The sequence below is a fragment of the Malaclemys terrapin genome, chromosome 2 (assembly GCF_027887155.1).
Source record: "Malaclemys terrapin pileata isolate rMalTer1 chromosome 2, rMalTer1.hap1, whole genome shotgun sequence".
NCBI lineage: Eukaryota > Metazoa > Chordata > Testudines > Emydidae > Malaclemys > Malaclemys terrapin.
In genome coordinates this window covers 10,201,553-10,218,881 of record NC_071506.1, presented here as the reverse complement: position 1 = coordinate 10,218,881, position 17,329 = coordinate 10,201,553, and the positions used below count along the sequence as shown (strand labels likewise).

General features: G+C 42.9%; 1 protein-coding gene across 2 annotated transcripts in view; it reads right to left on the bottom strand.

The window, feature by feature from the left end:
* Positions 1-17,329, bottom strand: part of AGO2 (argonaute RISC catalytic component 2) — a 141,244-nt gene that overhangs the window by 12,931 nt on the left and 110,984 nt on the right. Inside the window, exons 15-17 of one of the 2 annotated variants that reach the window (XM_054018346.1) lie at positions 16,066-16,260; positions 15,105-15,239; positions 3,815-3,916 (exon numbers count right to left, since the gene is read on the bottom strand). In XM_054018346.1, the coding sequence (XP_053874321.1) occupies positions 3,815-3,916; positions 15,105-15,239; positions 16,066-16,260 (432 nt within the window). Of the gene's footprint in view, positions 1-3,814; positions 3,917-12,241; positions 12,493-15,104; positions 15,240-16,065; positions 16,261-17,329 lie in introns of those variants that run through there. The other variant, XM_054018347.1, reaches the window with a different exon arrangement.

Sequence of the window (17,329 nt, the reverse complement as noted above, 5' to 3'; positions counted from 1 at the left end):
AGGGTGGAGGATGCATAGACCTTGCGACCAAACAGGTCCAGTCGTTTGCTATCCTTGTTAGGTGGGGCAGAACGAGAATACTGTTGTCTGGCCCTCTGGTTCGCAGCGTCCACTACCAATGAGTTTGGTGCTGGGTGGGTAAAAAGGAATTCAGAGTCCTTTGGAGAAATAAAATACTTCTTGTCCGCTTGCTTGCAGGTAGGTAGGCTTGTCGCTGGAGTCTGCCAGATGGACTTAGCGGGTTCTAAAAGGGCTGCGTTAATTGGAAGTGCCACTCTGGAGGAAGAAGGGGGCTGTAGGATGTTCGTTAGCTCATGCTGTTGTTCGGGAACCACTTCCAAGTTAATGTTCAGGTCACTAGCAACTCTCTTAAAGAGGTCCTGGAATTTTGTATATTCATCAGAGGGAGTGGGAGGAAGGGGAAGTAATGCTTCCTCCGGTGCTAACTCCGGATCTGTTGGACCAGGAGAAGGGCTAGGTTTATCCTGGGAACGTGGCTGTGTTGCCAGGCGTCTCGTGTCACTAGCATATGCATTAGGAGACGGCACTGGATCAGTGTTGTGCCTGGTCGAATGGCCACGGGGCATGTGTTCCCGAGGGTATGATGTCCATGGTGTCCAGTATTGCCATGGTGGCGGGTAGGGCATAGGTGGTGCCATCCAGGGGTTCATCCCCCAAGGGGCAGGGTCCTGAGAGTGGGATGAGGTAGTATTTCCATAGCCCTTATTGCTCTGGGTCCGGGGCTGGGAGTCATGATATGGGGAAAAAACTCCCTGTGGATCTGCTTCCTCCTCACTGGAGGAAAACTGCTCAGATCCTGACTCAGGCATCGAAACAGAATATGCATTCATGAGCGGAGACTGCAAGGTAGGTGATACTAGCAGATCAACTGTCTGGGTAAAATGAGTGAAAGCAGCTCCTGCGGGAGATGAAAGCTGAGCCGACAGAGGCTGCTGCACAAGAGCATTCCTGCGATCGGGGCTTCTGGCTGTGATCTGTGTGTCAGAATGCCCCGCAGGCGTCGGTGCCGCGGTCGGTGCCGGGCGAGAAATGTCGGGCTGCCTCGGGTGAGGCGTGCTGTAGAATGTCGGCACCGTCTCATTCGCGGTGCCGTCCCTGAGGCAGGCAACTGGAAGCCTGATGCCTCGGCACCGGAGCTTCTCGGCGGCGCTGAAGCCTCAGGCGGCTTTTGCGCTGTTCCGGAGGAGCCTGGCTCGTGAAAATTGCTGAAGCGAGGAATCACAGGCAGAGAGATCGTTGATCTGCCTGGAGAAACTTTATGTCTCATAGTCTTGCTCGGTGAGGAAAGGTGCCCCTTTTTCGTAGACTTCTTGAGCTTTTTTGAGGGGGGGGGGGGGCTGTGTCGGGTAGCGGAGCCGGCTTCAATGCCTGGGTCTGAAACTGACCCGATAGATTTTTGAAGCAGGAGCAGTTTGAGTTTAAGCTCCCTGTCTTTCCGTGCCCTGGAGCTGAGTTTACAGCAGTGGGCACATTTTTGGGGAATGTGAGCTTCCCCCAAACATTTTATACACTTTGAGTGCCCGTCCGATGACGGGATAGCTTCCTTACAAATAGCACAGCGCTTGAAACCGGTGGAGCCCGGCATAGCCGCGGCTGACAGGAAATTTTTTTTTTTTTTTTTTTTTTAAGATAAACTGGGTAAGTAACTATTTTAACAGAGAAAACTGACAGAAAAAACTGGTTTCTAAAGGATAATTAAGGCAATAGTGAAGGATTCTCTAATGAGTCTGCTGAGCTCCGTCTCAGGCCGGGGACGGTTGAGAAGGAACTGAGGAGACCGGCCACGCATGCGTTCTATTACCCTAGAGTCACAGCGGGGGGGCAGATTCTGAGCATGCGTGGCCGCTATGAGTACTGCTGCAAAAATCTCCGGGCGAAGGCGCAGGGACGCACCAACACCTGTAGTGGAGCACCCACAGGGACATCTCTCGAAGAAGAATATAAATTAAGGACACTTAGGGGACTATACTATCCCTCCTGACATGTTTCATTTAGGTGTTATTTACTTTAATGGAATATAAATCTGATGTATTTGCATATGCATTCCCACCTGATAATGGTAATATGCAAGTGGGAACTCTGTCCTGTCACACACTGAAAACATGCATTTTTTGACAGGTGTAGAGAATGTGTGAAAGTTTGGCATGTGGCTGTTTGCATCTCCAACATTCACTGTGTGTTGCCACTCTACCCTTAAACTAACGTTCAGTAGTACCTGTTTAATATCTTGTATTGGAAAAATCACAAGGATAAAGAACTTAAAGGATCTTTCACATTAAGCCAGATATCCTTCCAGATTACTCTTGTGATAGTAAGGCTAAATTCTTTTTCCCATTTTTCTTTGAGACTGACATTGAGAGGGTAATGCAAAGCATTAAGCCACCTATAAATAATTTCTACAAAGTGACTTTTGTTTCCATATTTCTAGTATGTTGTTCTAGAGGTGAGAGTTGAAAAAGACCAATTGTCGCCTATCTTTGCATGAAACCTTGAGCATAGCTGCTGAAAGAAGGAACTGTGAGACAATGGTAGCTGATATCTGTTGCACACATAATCAAAGGAAGCCAGTCTATCATTCTGTATTATATCATTAATTTTTGTTAATCCTTTTTCTACCCAAATTGTCTTAAGCCTGGAATTGGCCTTGATCCTGACGCACAGGTTCTCTCATTGTGGCACGAGAAGACAATTAATAAAATTGGATGCTGTAATCATCTTAAGGCGTTGCAGGATGCCCCATGCATATGCAAACACTGGATTTTTCTTAAGGGTGTGGGTAGCCTCTTAAGGTATATCAAAGAAAAAAGGGAACCAAATGGCATAGCTAAGCTTTTTTCAATTTCAAACCAGGCCAGTGTGTATACAGAACTACTGGATGGGAACCACCTTACAATAGGACGCATTTGGAATGCTAGATAATATAGATACAAATCTGGCAACCCCTTACCTCCAGTTGCCCAGGATTTTTTAAGACTCTTGTATGACAAGCGAGGCTGTTTTTATCCCACGTAAATTGCATGATAAGCCTATTTATTCAAGCAAGGAGAAAAGGAGAGACCTTGAAAGGCAACAGGCTAATGATACAAGCCATTCTTGGGCAGATATTAATTTTGGCTATGTAAATCGCCCACTACATCGACTTAACTCCACCTCTGCGAGAGGTGTTGCACCCCAGGCAACAGGGTTCCAGCTGTCAGTGCCCCACAAGCCTCACACAGTTAAGTCGGTGGAGGTGCTCTTGGTGAGAATGTGCACTACCGACAGAGTATAGTGTGGACATGAAACACCACTTTAATTATTGTGGTGGCTGGATGTTGACTTGAGTAAACTTAATTTTGTAATGTAGACATGCCCCTAAGTTTGTGTGCATTTGGGTGTAAGTAAGAGGATCTACAAAATTGTGGCTCTGATAAAAAAAAAAAAAAAAAAATCACTCCGTCTGCTACATCTTGTAAGTGAATTCAAAGCAAGAGAAATTTTTCCCCCTTAAAATATTTATTTGCTCAGGTGTAAAAGTGAGACACTTTTCAGACAAATAAGAGAACAAGGTACCTGCCCCCCAAAATTAACAATCTAAACAGATGATAAAACAGATGGAGCACAATAAGATGGAGCACATGACCTTTGAAATATAATATATGCCTTATTGGCCCCATTGAATTTAGGGGTGGGTGTGGTTTGTTTTGGGGGATTTTTTTGTGCTAATTTATTAACATTCTTCAGAGGAATGAAACGGTATAGTAGATAGCATAGACAAGAGGGAGAGGACATGATTAATACAATAAAAGCATACCTGAATACCAGCATGACTACAAAGGTAAAAGTCAAACTCTGATGGATGGGTGATTTTTGTGTCCACTGTAGTACCTGCTGGAATGTTTCCACTTTTTCCAACCTATGTGAACAAAATAAATCATAAAATACCATAAGGTATATGACAGTTTACTTAATTTTTTTCCTTCCATTGGACAGTAAAAAGTATATTCAAGGCAACAAACATCAAAACTATGATATAAACAAGAATCCCAAAATACAAGTCTTTTTTTAAAAACAAAACAAAATCCAAAACACCAGGGACTAGAAAAAGTGACAATTTATTCAACCAGGAATCCTGATGTGGTGCTGCCACAATTCAGATGCACCAGTAAAAAACATGAGTTACTCATTCTTTTCTTCTAGCCGTCAAACTTCAATACTAATTGGTAAAATTTAGAGAAAATTTCCTGCCATTGGCTGATCACCTCCTGTTATCATTTAACATTCCAAGAGGGATTATTCCACTGTTGCCTCTCTTGATGGCACCTGAAGAAGAGAGGAAGATTGGGAGGCAGGCCCCTTCCCTAAACTCAAGGTGTAATATTCAGATTCATATGCAAACAACCCTTAATTTTTTGTCAATTCCCCAACTGGGATCATGCCATCCGTAAAGAAGTACACATATATATTAATGTTGGGAGTCATTAATCTGAACCCACTACAGACTTCAAAGCAATATAGTTCCAATAATGCATCAAAAGAGGCTCATATTAAGCCATAGAGAGGACTGATTCAGAGGCCTGAGCACGGGATTAGGAGCCAGGAACTCCTCATTTCTAATACTGACTCCCTCTGTGACCTGGGGGAAATTTTGTTCTAATTTCTTCATCTCTAAAAAGGACCCCACAAGTTCTTACATACACATGTACTTCTATACGTATCTAACAGGGGTGCAGACAGGGTTAGTTAAGATTTATAAAATATTTTCAAGATATGAGATATTATTAACATGAAAGCTGTGATGGTTTGAGTTCGTGTAAATGAAATTCCATGTCGCCATGTATAGACTTAAAAGAGGTGTCATTTCTCTGATGACAGTGGACTAGGAAGGGAAGTTTAGTGGACACAGAACTTTACCTGCTAAGATGGCTTCTTTATTACATGCAGACAACTACTTTGCTCTAGAAGCTCTATTTCGGCCTCCAAGCCATTTAAAGAAAAACACTAAGAGGTGATGAAAATAGCCATATTTAGGTTTTAAGCTAACACAAAGCTTGAAGGTAAGCTGCAAAGATATTTTGAGCGTAGGGACTTTGGCTACGCCTATATTACCACTTATGTCGGTATAACTTATGTCGCTCATGGGTGTGGGGAAAAAACAAAACACCCCCCTGAGCAATATAAATTACATCAATATAGGCCGGTGAGGACAGTGCTCTGTCGGCAGCAGAGCTTCTCCTGTTGATGTAGCTACTGCCGCTCGTTAGAAATGGATTAATTATGTCGATGGGCGAGGAATTGCCCGTCGGCAAAGAGGGGCTACACTAGAGATTTTACAGCGGTGCAGCTGCGTCAGTACAGCTGCACCGCTATAAGTGCTCTGGTGTAGACAAACTTTAAAAAGATGTGTAGACACACGATTAATGGACACTTACTGCTGTTTAATTTTTTTCAAAGACCTCACACCATTTTTTTTTTTTAAATAAAAACGGAAATGAAGGTTTTCCTCTGAAGCCTGAGTGGGAGCCACTACCATCTCTCTGACATCACTGCTATTTGCATGCCAAAACATGCACATTAATAACAGGTTGCTCAGGAGAGGGAAAAGAACCATAGCCAATACCAGCACAACTAGAAACTAGGGCTGTTGATTAATTGCGGTTAACTCACGTGATTAACTTAAAATTAATCGTGATTAATCGCACTGTTAAACAATAGAATACCAATTGAAATGTATTAAATACTTGTGGATGTTTTTCTACATTTTCAAATAGATTAATTTCTATCACAACACAGAATACAAAGTGTACAGTGCTCACTTTATATTATTATTTTTTATTACAAATATTTGCACTGTAGAATGATAAAAGAAATACTATTTTTTAATTCACCTCATACAAGTACTGTAGTGTAATCTTTTTATTGTCGAAGTGTAACTTATAAATGTAGGGGTTTTTTTTTGTTACATAACTGCATTCAAAAACTAAACAATGTAAAACTTTAGAGCCTACTTCTCTACTCAGTCCTACTTCTTGTTCAGCCAATTGCTCAGACAAACAAGTTTGCTTACATTTATGGGAGATACTGCTGACCGCTTCTTATTTACGTCACCTGAAAGTGAGAACAGGCATTCACATGGCACTTTTGTAGCCAGCGTTGCAAGGTATTTCCGTGCCAGATATGCTAAACATTCGTATGCCCCTTCATGCTTCAGTCACCATTCCAGAGGACACACTTCCATGCTGATGATGCTCGTTAAAAAAAATGTGATAATTCAATTTGTGACTGAACTCTTTGGGAGAGAACTGTATGTCTCCTGTTCTGTTTTACCCACATTCTGCCATGTTTTAGCAGTCTCGGATGACGACCCAGCACATGTTCGTGTTAAGAACACTTTCACAGCAGATTTGACAAAATGCAAAGAAGGTACCAATGTGAGATTTCTAAGGATAGAAAAAGCACTCGACCCAAGGTTTAAGAATCTGAAGTGCCTTCCAAAATCTGAGAAGGACGAGGTTCAGAGAATGCTTTTAGATGTCTTAAAAGAGCAACACTCCGATGCGGAAACTACAGAACCCGAACCACCAAAAAAGAAAATCATCCTTCTGCTGGTGGCATCTGACACAGATGATGAAAATGAACATGCATCGGTCCACTCTGCTTTGGATCGTTATCGAGCAGAACTTGCCATCACCATGGACACATGTTTTCTGGAATGGTGGTTAAAGCATGAAGGGACATATGAATCTTTAGCGCATCTGGCATGTAAATATCTTGCGATGCAGGCTACAACAGTGCCATGCGAATGCCTGTTCTCACTTTTAGGTGACATTGTAAGCAAGAAGCGGGCAGCATTATCTCCTGCAAATTGTAACTAAACTTGTTTGAGCGATTGGCTGAAGTAGGACTGAGCGTACTCGTAGGTTTTAAAGTTTTACATTGTTTTATTTTTGAATTCAGTTTTTTTTTTTTTTTTTACATAATTCTACATTTGTAAGTTCAACTTTCATGATAAAGAGATGCAGTACAGTACTTGTATTAGGTTGTAATGAAAAATAAATATAAAATGAGAACTGTACACTTTGTATTCTGCGTTTTAACTGAACTTAATATATTTGAAAATGTAGAAAACATCCAAAAATATTTAAATAAATGTTTTTCTATTATTAACAGTGCGATTAATCACGATTATTTTTTTAATTGCTTGACAGCCCTACTAGAAACAGACAGTAAAAGACCAACACAAGCAAAGAATCAAAATATACAACTCAATATGTTCCCAGCAACTGCAGTGTGATGGATAGGGCACGGAATTGGAATGTGGGAGACCTGAGTTCTATTCCCTGATCTGCCACTGACATGCTGTAAGATTGTGGACAACTTACTTCGCCTGTGACTGTTTCTCCTCCCATCCTTTGTCTGTCTTCATTATTTTGACTGTAAGGTCTATGGGGAGGGACTGTCTCTTTCTAGGTGTTTATACAGTAAGGCCTGAGTTTAATTTGAATTTAGCAGCGTTAAATTGAATTAACCCTGCACCCGTCCACACAACTAAGCCATTTATTTCGAAATAAAGGGCTCTTAAAATCGATTTCTGTACTCCTCCCTGATGAGCGGAGTAGCGACGAAATCGATACTGCCATTTCGAATTAGGGTTAGTGTGGCCGCAATTTGATGGTATTGACCTCCGGGAGCTATCCCGCAGTGCACCATTGTGACCACTCTGGACAGCAATCTGAACTCGGATGCACTGGCCAGGTAGATAGGAAAAGCCCCGCGAACATTTGAATTTTATTTCTTGTTTGCCCAGCGTGGAGAGCACAGGTGACCACAGAGAGCTCATCAGCACAGGTAACCATGCAGGCCAATAATCGAAAAAGAGCACCAGCATGGACCGTACGGGAGGTCCTGGATCTGATCGTTATATGGAGAGAGGATTCAGTGCTAGCAGAACTTCGTTCGAAAAGACGAAATGCCAAAACTTTTGAAAAAATCTCCAAGGACATGATGGAGAGAGGCCACAATAGGGACTCAGAGCAGTGCCGCGTGAAAGTCAAGGAGCTCAGACAAGCCTATCAAAAAACAGAGGCGGCAAACAGTCGCTCTGGGTCAGAGCCGCGGACATGCCGCTTCTACGCCGAGCTGCATGCAATTCTAGGGGGGCTGCCACCACTACCCCACCTCTGACCGTGGATTCCGAGGCGGAGATAATTTCATCAGCCAAACCTGAGGATTCTCCGGACGGGGAAGAGGAGGAGGAGGAGGACGAGCTTGCGGAGAGCATACAGCACTCCGTTCTCCCCAACAGCCAGGATCTTTTTCTCAGCCTGACTGAAGTACCCTCCCCAAGACTCCCAAGCCAGTATCCAAGACCATGACCCCATGGAAGGGACCTCAGTGAGTTTACCTTTTAAAATATAAAACTTGTTTTAAAAGCAAGCGTTTTTTAATGATTACTTTGCCCTGAGGACTTGGGTTGCATTCCAGTACAGCTACTGGAAAAGTCTGTTAACGTGTCTGGGGATGGAGCAGAAATCCTCCAGGGACATCTCCATGAAGCTCCAAAAGCCTTTCCACAAGGTTTCTGGGCAGTGCAGCCTTATTCCGTCCTCCATGGTAGGACACTTGACCAAGCCATGCTAGTAGCAAGTAATCTGGTATCATTGCATGACAAAGCCTGGCAGCGTATGGTCCCACTGTTTGCTGGCATTCAAGCAACATCCGTTCTTTATCTCGCTCTGTAATCCTCAGGAGAGTGATATCGCTCATGGTAACCTGGTTGAAATACGGGAACTTAATTAAGGGGACAGAGGTGGCCGTTCCTACTGGGCTGTTTGCCTGTGGCTGAAAAGAAATCCTTCCCTGCAGTTAGCCAAGCGCGGGGGGTTTGGAGGGGGGGTGGGGGGGAAAGAGAGAATTGGCCCTGAGCTTTTCGCGTTTGTCTAGCAGGGATCTTCCCTAATACCAGCCACATGGTGGGGGGAGGGATAAAGCGATCATCCCAGAGAATTCATGGCGGTGGGGGTGGGGTTAGTTTGTTTTCTGCTGCTGAAGGTTAACAGGAAAACCGCAGCACTCAACGGGCTTTGCTTGGTATGTGGGAAAGGAGGGCGCAGAAGCCGAAAGACAATGGCTTACCATGGACGCATGCAAGCCGAATTCTGTTCCCCGGACCTGCGTCTGTGATCTCTAGCAGCAAAAGCCACAGGCACTCAATATTAAGAGGCAAAATGCGACTTTGCACAGAAATCACATGTGCTATGTAATGTGAATAGTGTGGTTCACATGAAAGAGTATAGAGCATTGTTCTGTAAAATGTATCTTTTTAAAAAATTCTCTTCTTTTTTCCCTCCCTCCAGCAGCTGCGAATTTTTCAAGCCTCCCTCCTCCGTCCCAAAGGCTCTCTCAGATAAGGCGTCGGAAAAAAAGGACTCATAGACTCATAGACTTTAAGGTCAGAAGGGACCATTATGATCATCTGGTCTGACCCCCTGCATGCTGCAGGCCACAAGACCCTTCCCTGGACTCTGCCATTGAAGTCCCCAGTCCTGTGTTTTAGTGACTTCAATCGGCAGAGACCCTCCTGCTAGTGATCCCTGCCCCATGCTGCGGAGGAAGGCGAAAAACCTCCAGAGGCTCAGCCAATCTACCCTGGAGGAAAATTCCTTCCCGACCCCAAATATGGCGATCAGTAATACCCTGAGCATGTAGGCAAGAGTCTCTAGCCTGACGCTTGTTGGCCATTATGCTATTTACGTACCATTGCTTGGTTTTCCTTGGCTACTATGTTTTACCATTAAACCATTCCCTCCATAAACTTATCTAACTTAATCTTAAAACCAGACAGGTCCGTCGTCCCCACCGTTTCCCTCGGAAGGTCGTTCCAATATTTCACCCCTCTGACGGTCAGAAACCTTCGTCTAATTTCAAGCCTGAACTTCCCCACGGCCAGTTTATATCCATTCGTTCTCGTGTCCACATTAGTACTAAGCTGGAATAATTCCTCTCCCTCCCTTGTATTTATCCCTCTGATATATTTAAAGATAGCAATCATATCCCCCCTCAGCCTTCGCTTTGTCAGACTAAACAACCCAAGCTCCTCTAATCTCTTTTCATACGACAGGTTTTCCATTTCTCTGATCATCCTAGTCGCCTTTCTCTGCACCCGTTCCAGTTTGAGTTCATCTTTTTTAAACATGGGAGACCAGAACTGCACACAGTACTCCAAATGAGGTCTCACCAGCGCCTTATACAACGGAAGCAGGACCTCCTTATCCCTACTAGATATACCTCACCTAATACATCCCAAGACCGCATTGGCTTTTTTCACCGCCACGTCACATTGTCGACTCAGTCATCCTGCGGTCTACAAGGACCCCTAAGTCCTTCTCCTCTTCCGTTACTTCTAACCAATGCGTCCCCATCTTGTAACTAAAATTGTTATTAGGACGCGAGATGAGATGTTCGTGGAAATCATGGAATCCACCCACAATGAAAGAGTTCACCTGAATGAGTGGAAGGACCTGGTTTCAAAGTATAGGAAAGATGACAGTGAACGTGAAGACAGGAGGGACCAACGTGAGGAGAGGAGAGAAGCTCGAGATGAGAGGCGGTGGCAGGAAGATCAGAGGAGGCAGGATGCAACGCTGGGGCTGCTGAGTGAGCAAACAGACATGCTCCGGCATCTGGTGAAGCTTCAGGAACGGCAGCAGGATCACAGATTGGCACTACAGCCCCTGTATAACCCCCCTCCCCATGTTCCATAGCCTCCTCACCCAAATGTGTAAGAACGTGGGGGGGGGGGGGGGGAAGGCTCCGTGCACCCTCCCATTCCACCCAGTGGACAGCCCAAGCAAAACCTTTTTTTTTTTTAAACCTTTTTTTAAGTGACCTTTTCCTTCCCTCTGATCCTCCTCCCAAACCCCACCCAGGTTCTCTCCCTCTTTTTATAATCAATTAATAAAGAATAAATGATTTTTAAACGATAGTGACTTTATTTCCTTTGAAAGCAAGCTGTGATCGAAGGGGAAGGGTGGGTTCCTTACAGAGAATGAGTCAACGGGTTTTCATCAAGGAGAAACAAACCGAAATTTCACACTGTAGCCTGGCCAGTCATGAAACTGGTTTTCAAAGTTTCTCTGATGCGCAGTGCTTCCTGGTGTGCTCTTCTAATCGCCCTGGTGTCTGGCTGTGTGTAATCAGCAGCTAGGCGATTTGCCTCAGCCTCCCACCCCGCCATAAAGGTCTCCTCCTTACTTTCACAGAGATTGTGGAGCACACAGCAAGCAGCAATAACAATGGGGATATTGGTTTGGCTGAGGTCTGACAGAGTCAGTAATGATCGCCAGCGACCTTTTAAACGTCCAAATGCACATTCTACCACCATTCTGCACTTGCTCAGCCTGTAGTTGAACAGCTCCTGACTCCTGTCCAGGCTGCCTGTGTATGGCTTCATGAGCCATGGCATTAAGGGGTAGGCTGGGTCCCCAAGGATAACTATTGGCATTTCAACATCCCCAGCGGTTATTTTCTGGTCTGGTAAGTAAGTCCCTTGCTGCAGCCGTTTAAACAGAGTAGTGTTCCTGAAGACGCGAGCATCATGAACCCTTCCCGGCCAGCCCACGTTGATGTTGGTGAAACGTCCCTTGTGATCCACCAGTGCTTGCAGCATCATTGAAAAGTACCCCTTGCGGTTTATGTACTGGGTACCCTGGTGCTTTGGTGCCAAGATAGGGATATGGGTTCCATCTATCGCCCCACCACAGTTAGGGAGTCCCATTGCAGCAAAGCCATCCACTATGACCTGCACATTTCCCAGAGTCACTACCTTTCATAGCAGCAGCTCAGTGATTGCTTTGGCTACTTGCATCACAGCAGCCCCCACAGTAGATTTGCCCACTCCAAACTGATTCCCGACTGACCGGTAGCTGTCTGGTGTTGCAAGCTTCCACAGGGCTATCGCCACTCGCTTCTCAACTGTGAGGGCTGCTCTCATCTTGGTATTCTGGCACTTCAGGGCAGGGGACAGCAAGTCACAAAGTTCCATGAAAGTGCTCTTACGCATGCGAAAGTTTTGCAGCCACTGGCAATAGTCCCACACCTGCAACACTATGCGGTCCCACCAGTCTGTGCTTGTTTCCCGGGCCCAGAATCGGCGTTCCACGGATAGAACCTGCCCCATTAACAACATGATCTCCAAAGCGCCAGGGCCCACGGTTGGAGAGAATTCTGTGTCCATGTCCATGTCCTCATCACTCTTGTCGCTGCGCTGCCGTCGTCGCCTCCTCCTCGCCTCGTTTTTTTGGTCCTGGTTCAGCATAAACTGCACGAGAATGCGCAAGGTGTTTACAATGTTCATGACTGCTGTCTTGAGCTGAGCGGGCTTCATGCTTGCCGTGGTATGGCGTCTGCAGTGTTCACCCAGGAAAAAAGGCGTGAAACGGTTGTCTGCCATTGCTTTCATGGAGGGAGGGGTGAGGCTGTACCCAGAACCACCTGCAACAATGTTTTTTGCCCCATCAGGCACTGGGATCTCAACCCAGAATTCCAATGGGCGGGGGAGACTGCGGGAACTATGGGATAGCTACCCACAGTGCAACGCTCCGGAACTCGATGCTAGCCCCAGTACATGGACGCACACCGCCGAATTAATGTGCTTAGTGTGGCCGCATACATTTGACTTTATACAATCTGTTTCCAAAATTCGAATTCTGTGAACTTGGATTAATCCCGTAGTGTAGACATACCCTAACTTGTACAACAGGGCATCAATCTTGTTGGAGCATCTAGGTACTACTGTAATATAAATAATAATAGGCATTTTTCTTTCCAATCTGCCTGGTTCAGCAACTCAAAATTTTTTCAGTGGGATGCATGTCTATACTGGTGCTAAATTTGTTGATTTAGGGAGAAATGGTATATTCTATTGAAAATGTTGTGTGGGCCAATCCTGGAGTGACTGGCTATTGGGGCTCCACAGGACTTGTTATATTACATGAGCCCCACAGGCTTCTGATAATCTGAGGGAAGCTCAACCATGTTGGCAGGGGACAGTGGTAAGGCAAGAGCTGGGAATGACAGTGATTGGGTTAGTTCCATGCTAAGATTTTTTTTACCCGAGCACATCCTCAACATGTTTCTCATCTCCTCTCTTCACAGAATAAATGAGGAGACTCAGCAAGCTGCTACCAGTAAAAACCACTGCTTTTTCCTCTGGCACTACAGAGGTTCAGATTCCCAGCTTTACGGTATTGGAAGGGGGTGTCTCTGTACCCTTTTCCAGAGAGCCCAACAGAGGAGGTTGTGATCAAAAGGTGGCTCTAGCTGGGATGGTTTCCTACTTTTCTACCTTCTTTTATCCTCCAGTACCAGTCCAGGAGGCAGGGAAGGAAGTTAAGGAAACTGCGTTGGACAGCAGCAGCTGAGACTGCAGTTTACGTAGGTGCATATACTAGTGACATTAATATACCTTGCAAATGATAGTTCCCAAGGAATTGAGAATAAAAGGCATGTCAGCAGTGTAAGTTTCAAGGGAAAGTCAAACAATTTAAAAAAAAATATCAGGAGGACAACAGCAGAGATGTTGCATTTGAAGGCTGTAATGAGAACTGTTTTTCTTTAAACTACAAAGCCAAATCAAGGAAACACTGACCTCAGTCCAATTCAACGGACAGATAAAACTTTAGCACAACAACCTACAGACTGACATAGAATGTTTTCCCCACCTTGATAATATATGGGGGGGAAGTGGGGAAAACGTTCTATGTCAGTCTGTAGGCTGTTGTGCTAAAGTTTTATCTGTCCCTTGAATTGGACTAAGGTCAGTGTTTCCTTGATTTGGCTTTGTAGCTTAAAGAAAAACAGTTCTCATTACATATATACATATAGCGAGCCATTACCAATAGTGCTATGCTACTGCCAAGTCCAGAAAGGATAGCTTGGAGCACAAAGTAGCTATTTCGTCTTCCCTCCATGCTGGTAAAACAGCCTCAAGAAAGAGTTGAAAAAGAAAAATTTAACTAAGGGAACTGGCCTATTCACTGTAAAAATTCATGTTTGAAGAATAAAACCACCATTGGATCTCAATGGAGGAAAATGGAATAAGGTAATGAGAAGTTCGTGAACACTTAAAACCTATGTTCCATGTTGGTGGCTCAGAACAGATTGTCTTTAAAAAGGCTGCTGTTAGTACTTAAGAGCCCTTTTCAATGCTCCTTATGCAGAAACAATTCCCACCAATATCAAATGGGAGTTTTTCCTCAATAAGGAGTGCTGAATTGAGCCCAAAATAGTAAATTAGGACCAGATCTTAAAAACCCTTTCTGATATGAACAATTCTGAATAATACTGGTAATCTCACTGAAATGAATTAGGACTATTTGTGTAATGGTTGCTCACTTGAGTAGGATTATGACCTTAATACAGACCTCCCCCTTTACAGTGATCCAAAGTTTTACAAGCGGTAAGGTACATATGTAATCTAGGAATTTTGAGGAGCCGAACAACTAGGAATAATGAAATTAAAGAAAAACAAAACTGGGTTGAGTATTAGGAAACCTTGACAATGATCTACTGGATTGTATGACAGTCTCCTAAGGAAAGATCTATTGAATGGGACATTTGAAACTGAGCTGGAAAAAGCACCAGAAAAAATGAACTGAAGGGAACAATTCTGCACTGATTGGGAAAGGAACCGACAGCTAACACACCTCTTTTCCATCTTTAATTCCATAATATTGGAATGTATTTATATATACCGTTACAATAATGATTTTTCAGTATGCCACAAAAAGATGTCTATGAAATGTATTTGACAGTCCTTTCGACTGTGTTCCAATCTAAGAAAAAACTCCTTGCAGTCTAATTTTTTTGTGTCAGGAATACACTGGCAAAAATGACTTGGCTGCTCTCCTCACCCCTAATATGTATCCCAAAGCAGACCAACTGTTAGACAAATGCAAATTTCTTCAAACACAAGTATAATTTACTCATTAATCCATAGATATTTTCAAAATTACCAATACTCAAATAGAAGGAAGTTTTAATACAGTTTTGTGTGGTATTCAGGCAATATGCCAACCCTTGAATGACAAATATTTAGAACATACCCGTTCATTTTTGTCTGTACAGAAGAGCCTGGTGTGATGCCTTTTCTGCACAACAATAAATGTAATTCCAGGCTGGTAGTCCTTTTCTAGTTTAATGCATGCTTCTCTGATAGCCAGCAATTCATGGTGGAGAACCTAAGTCAGAAAGAAACACAACCGACAGAAAAATGTGACAAATAAGGTGCATACAAAGTTAATAACATCCAGCAGATTTATAAAAATAATTATACTGCTACTTATTAGCTATTTAGGGCTTGTGGAGAAAGACGTGGAAGTTCATAGAAAGCTGAATATTAGAAAGCGGACTTGGCATAACCACAAAGACTGGGGAAAGAAGAATGGGGTAAAGTCTGAGAACAAGAAGCATGGAGCTTACCAAATTTTATGAATTTTTAATGCAATAAAGTGTGAAATTATTTTAAGAATACTCAGTAAATATTTTTAAAAAATTAAAGCAGAAAAACTGTATATCTGAAAAAATATACTAAAATGCTTCATTAAAACATGAGGCTTCTGAGAAAGAAAAATAAATACAAAAAGGTGTTTGCCAATTTTGTGGGGGGCAAGTGGAAAGAGGTAATATATCAAGGTAGGATTTAGAAAAATGGGAGAAAATCAGAAAACTTACTTACATTTTTTTTTAAAAATCACTGTTATTAGACTACGCAATCAAACTTCAATGTTAAACCCTTGATTTGGTCCCAGACATCAAACACATTCCCAATTTTAAAAACTGAATGACATTTAAAATTTTTCTTTTGTTGTGAAAGAATGTGAAATCCTTCTGTAAAAGGAGAAGTAGTAAGATCCTGAAAGCTGTGATGATACTTTCCCTACACTGCTTGGCCAATGGCTGAGACCTTTACAGAGGGGAAACCAGGGTTACTTCTTTTCATAATTTCAATTTAGCACAGTGTATAATCAAAAGTCATGCAACATCTCAAAGTGTGAAGAATCTAACCTGTTGAAATTGCCCCTCAGAAACACCATCTCTGTAGAAAATAATGCGAGTTGGTTTAAATCTGGTTGATTTGTAGAACTGAATAAGCAGCTCCCTGACCATGGCAGCCAAGTCTTGGATGATTTCTTGACGATGCTGCTGGACACGCACAGTGGCACAGTATCGATTAGGGTGAGCATCCATGCTACCTACAACCTGTTTAAAAAACAAAACACACAAAGATACGACCCATGCTTAATACCAAGCCACTACAAGGGATCTTCTTTAAGGTTATTTTTAAAAAGAACACATTTAAAAACAAAGACTAACGATTCATTACCTCACTAAAAATGCTACAATCTATACGGAGCATAAAGAAAAGAGAAAATGCAATCAAAAGGATTGCGTGCATGGGAAAAGTGTTCAGTTTTGAGCTTTGGGCCACCTATGATTATATATAATGCTAAAACTGAAGATTTAATATTTTATTTGTGAAACAAATCTATGAACTTGTGTTTTGAAAAACTGAAGGAATTTTTAAAGCACAATCTTAACATAGACTTTAACTAGAAAAATATGTTTTCACAACTGGTTCACAACATAGGGGTGCCCTGGATCCCCACCTGCTCCTAGAGTCCCTGGTAGTCTTTGTGGCGAAGAATGCTACCACCCCATCTGCACTTAGCTGGCCAACAACAATCATTCCTCTTGGATACAGACTTCACTGTTATCCACATCTTTGTCACTTATAAACTGGATTAATCCAGTGTATTAACTATCTTTGAAAACCACTTGCAAGGTTCAGATAGCACTTAATGCAGCAGCTTGTCTGAACGCATTGGAATGATCATCGAGAGCTCACTACACCAACATTCTATAGACTTTATTCAGCACGGGACTACCAGTGCATTTCTGGGGGATTACTGCATAGTTTGTGTTCATTATAAGACAATTCACCACAGCCTCCTAATGAACCACAAAAAGTACAACAATGTCTCCAAAATACATTGTGTAGAGTGTCTTAATATTATTATAATATATGTATTGTATTATATTATGTACATATGGGGGGTTACTATCCATGTTTTATGACATTACATTCAGACCCTGGAAAAGCTCCATTTTTGTGCAATGTTTGAGTTATTGTATAAAATAGCTTTACCTCACAAATATCTGAGTAATTATTACTAAAATAAACTCTCCAAAAGAAATTTCATTAGACTATGTAGTAAAATACTATTTAATACCATAGTGTAGGATAACAGTATCCTTCACAATCTCTGTA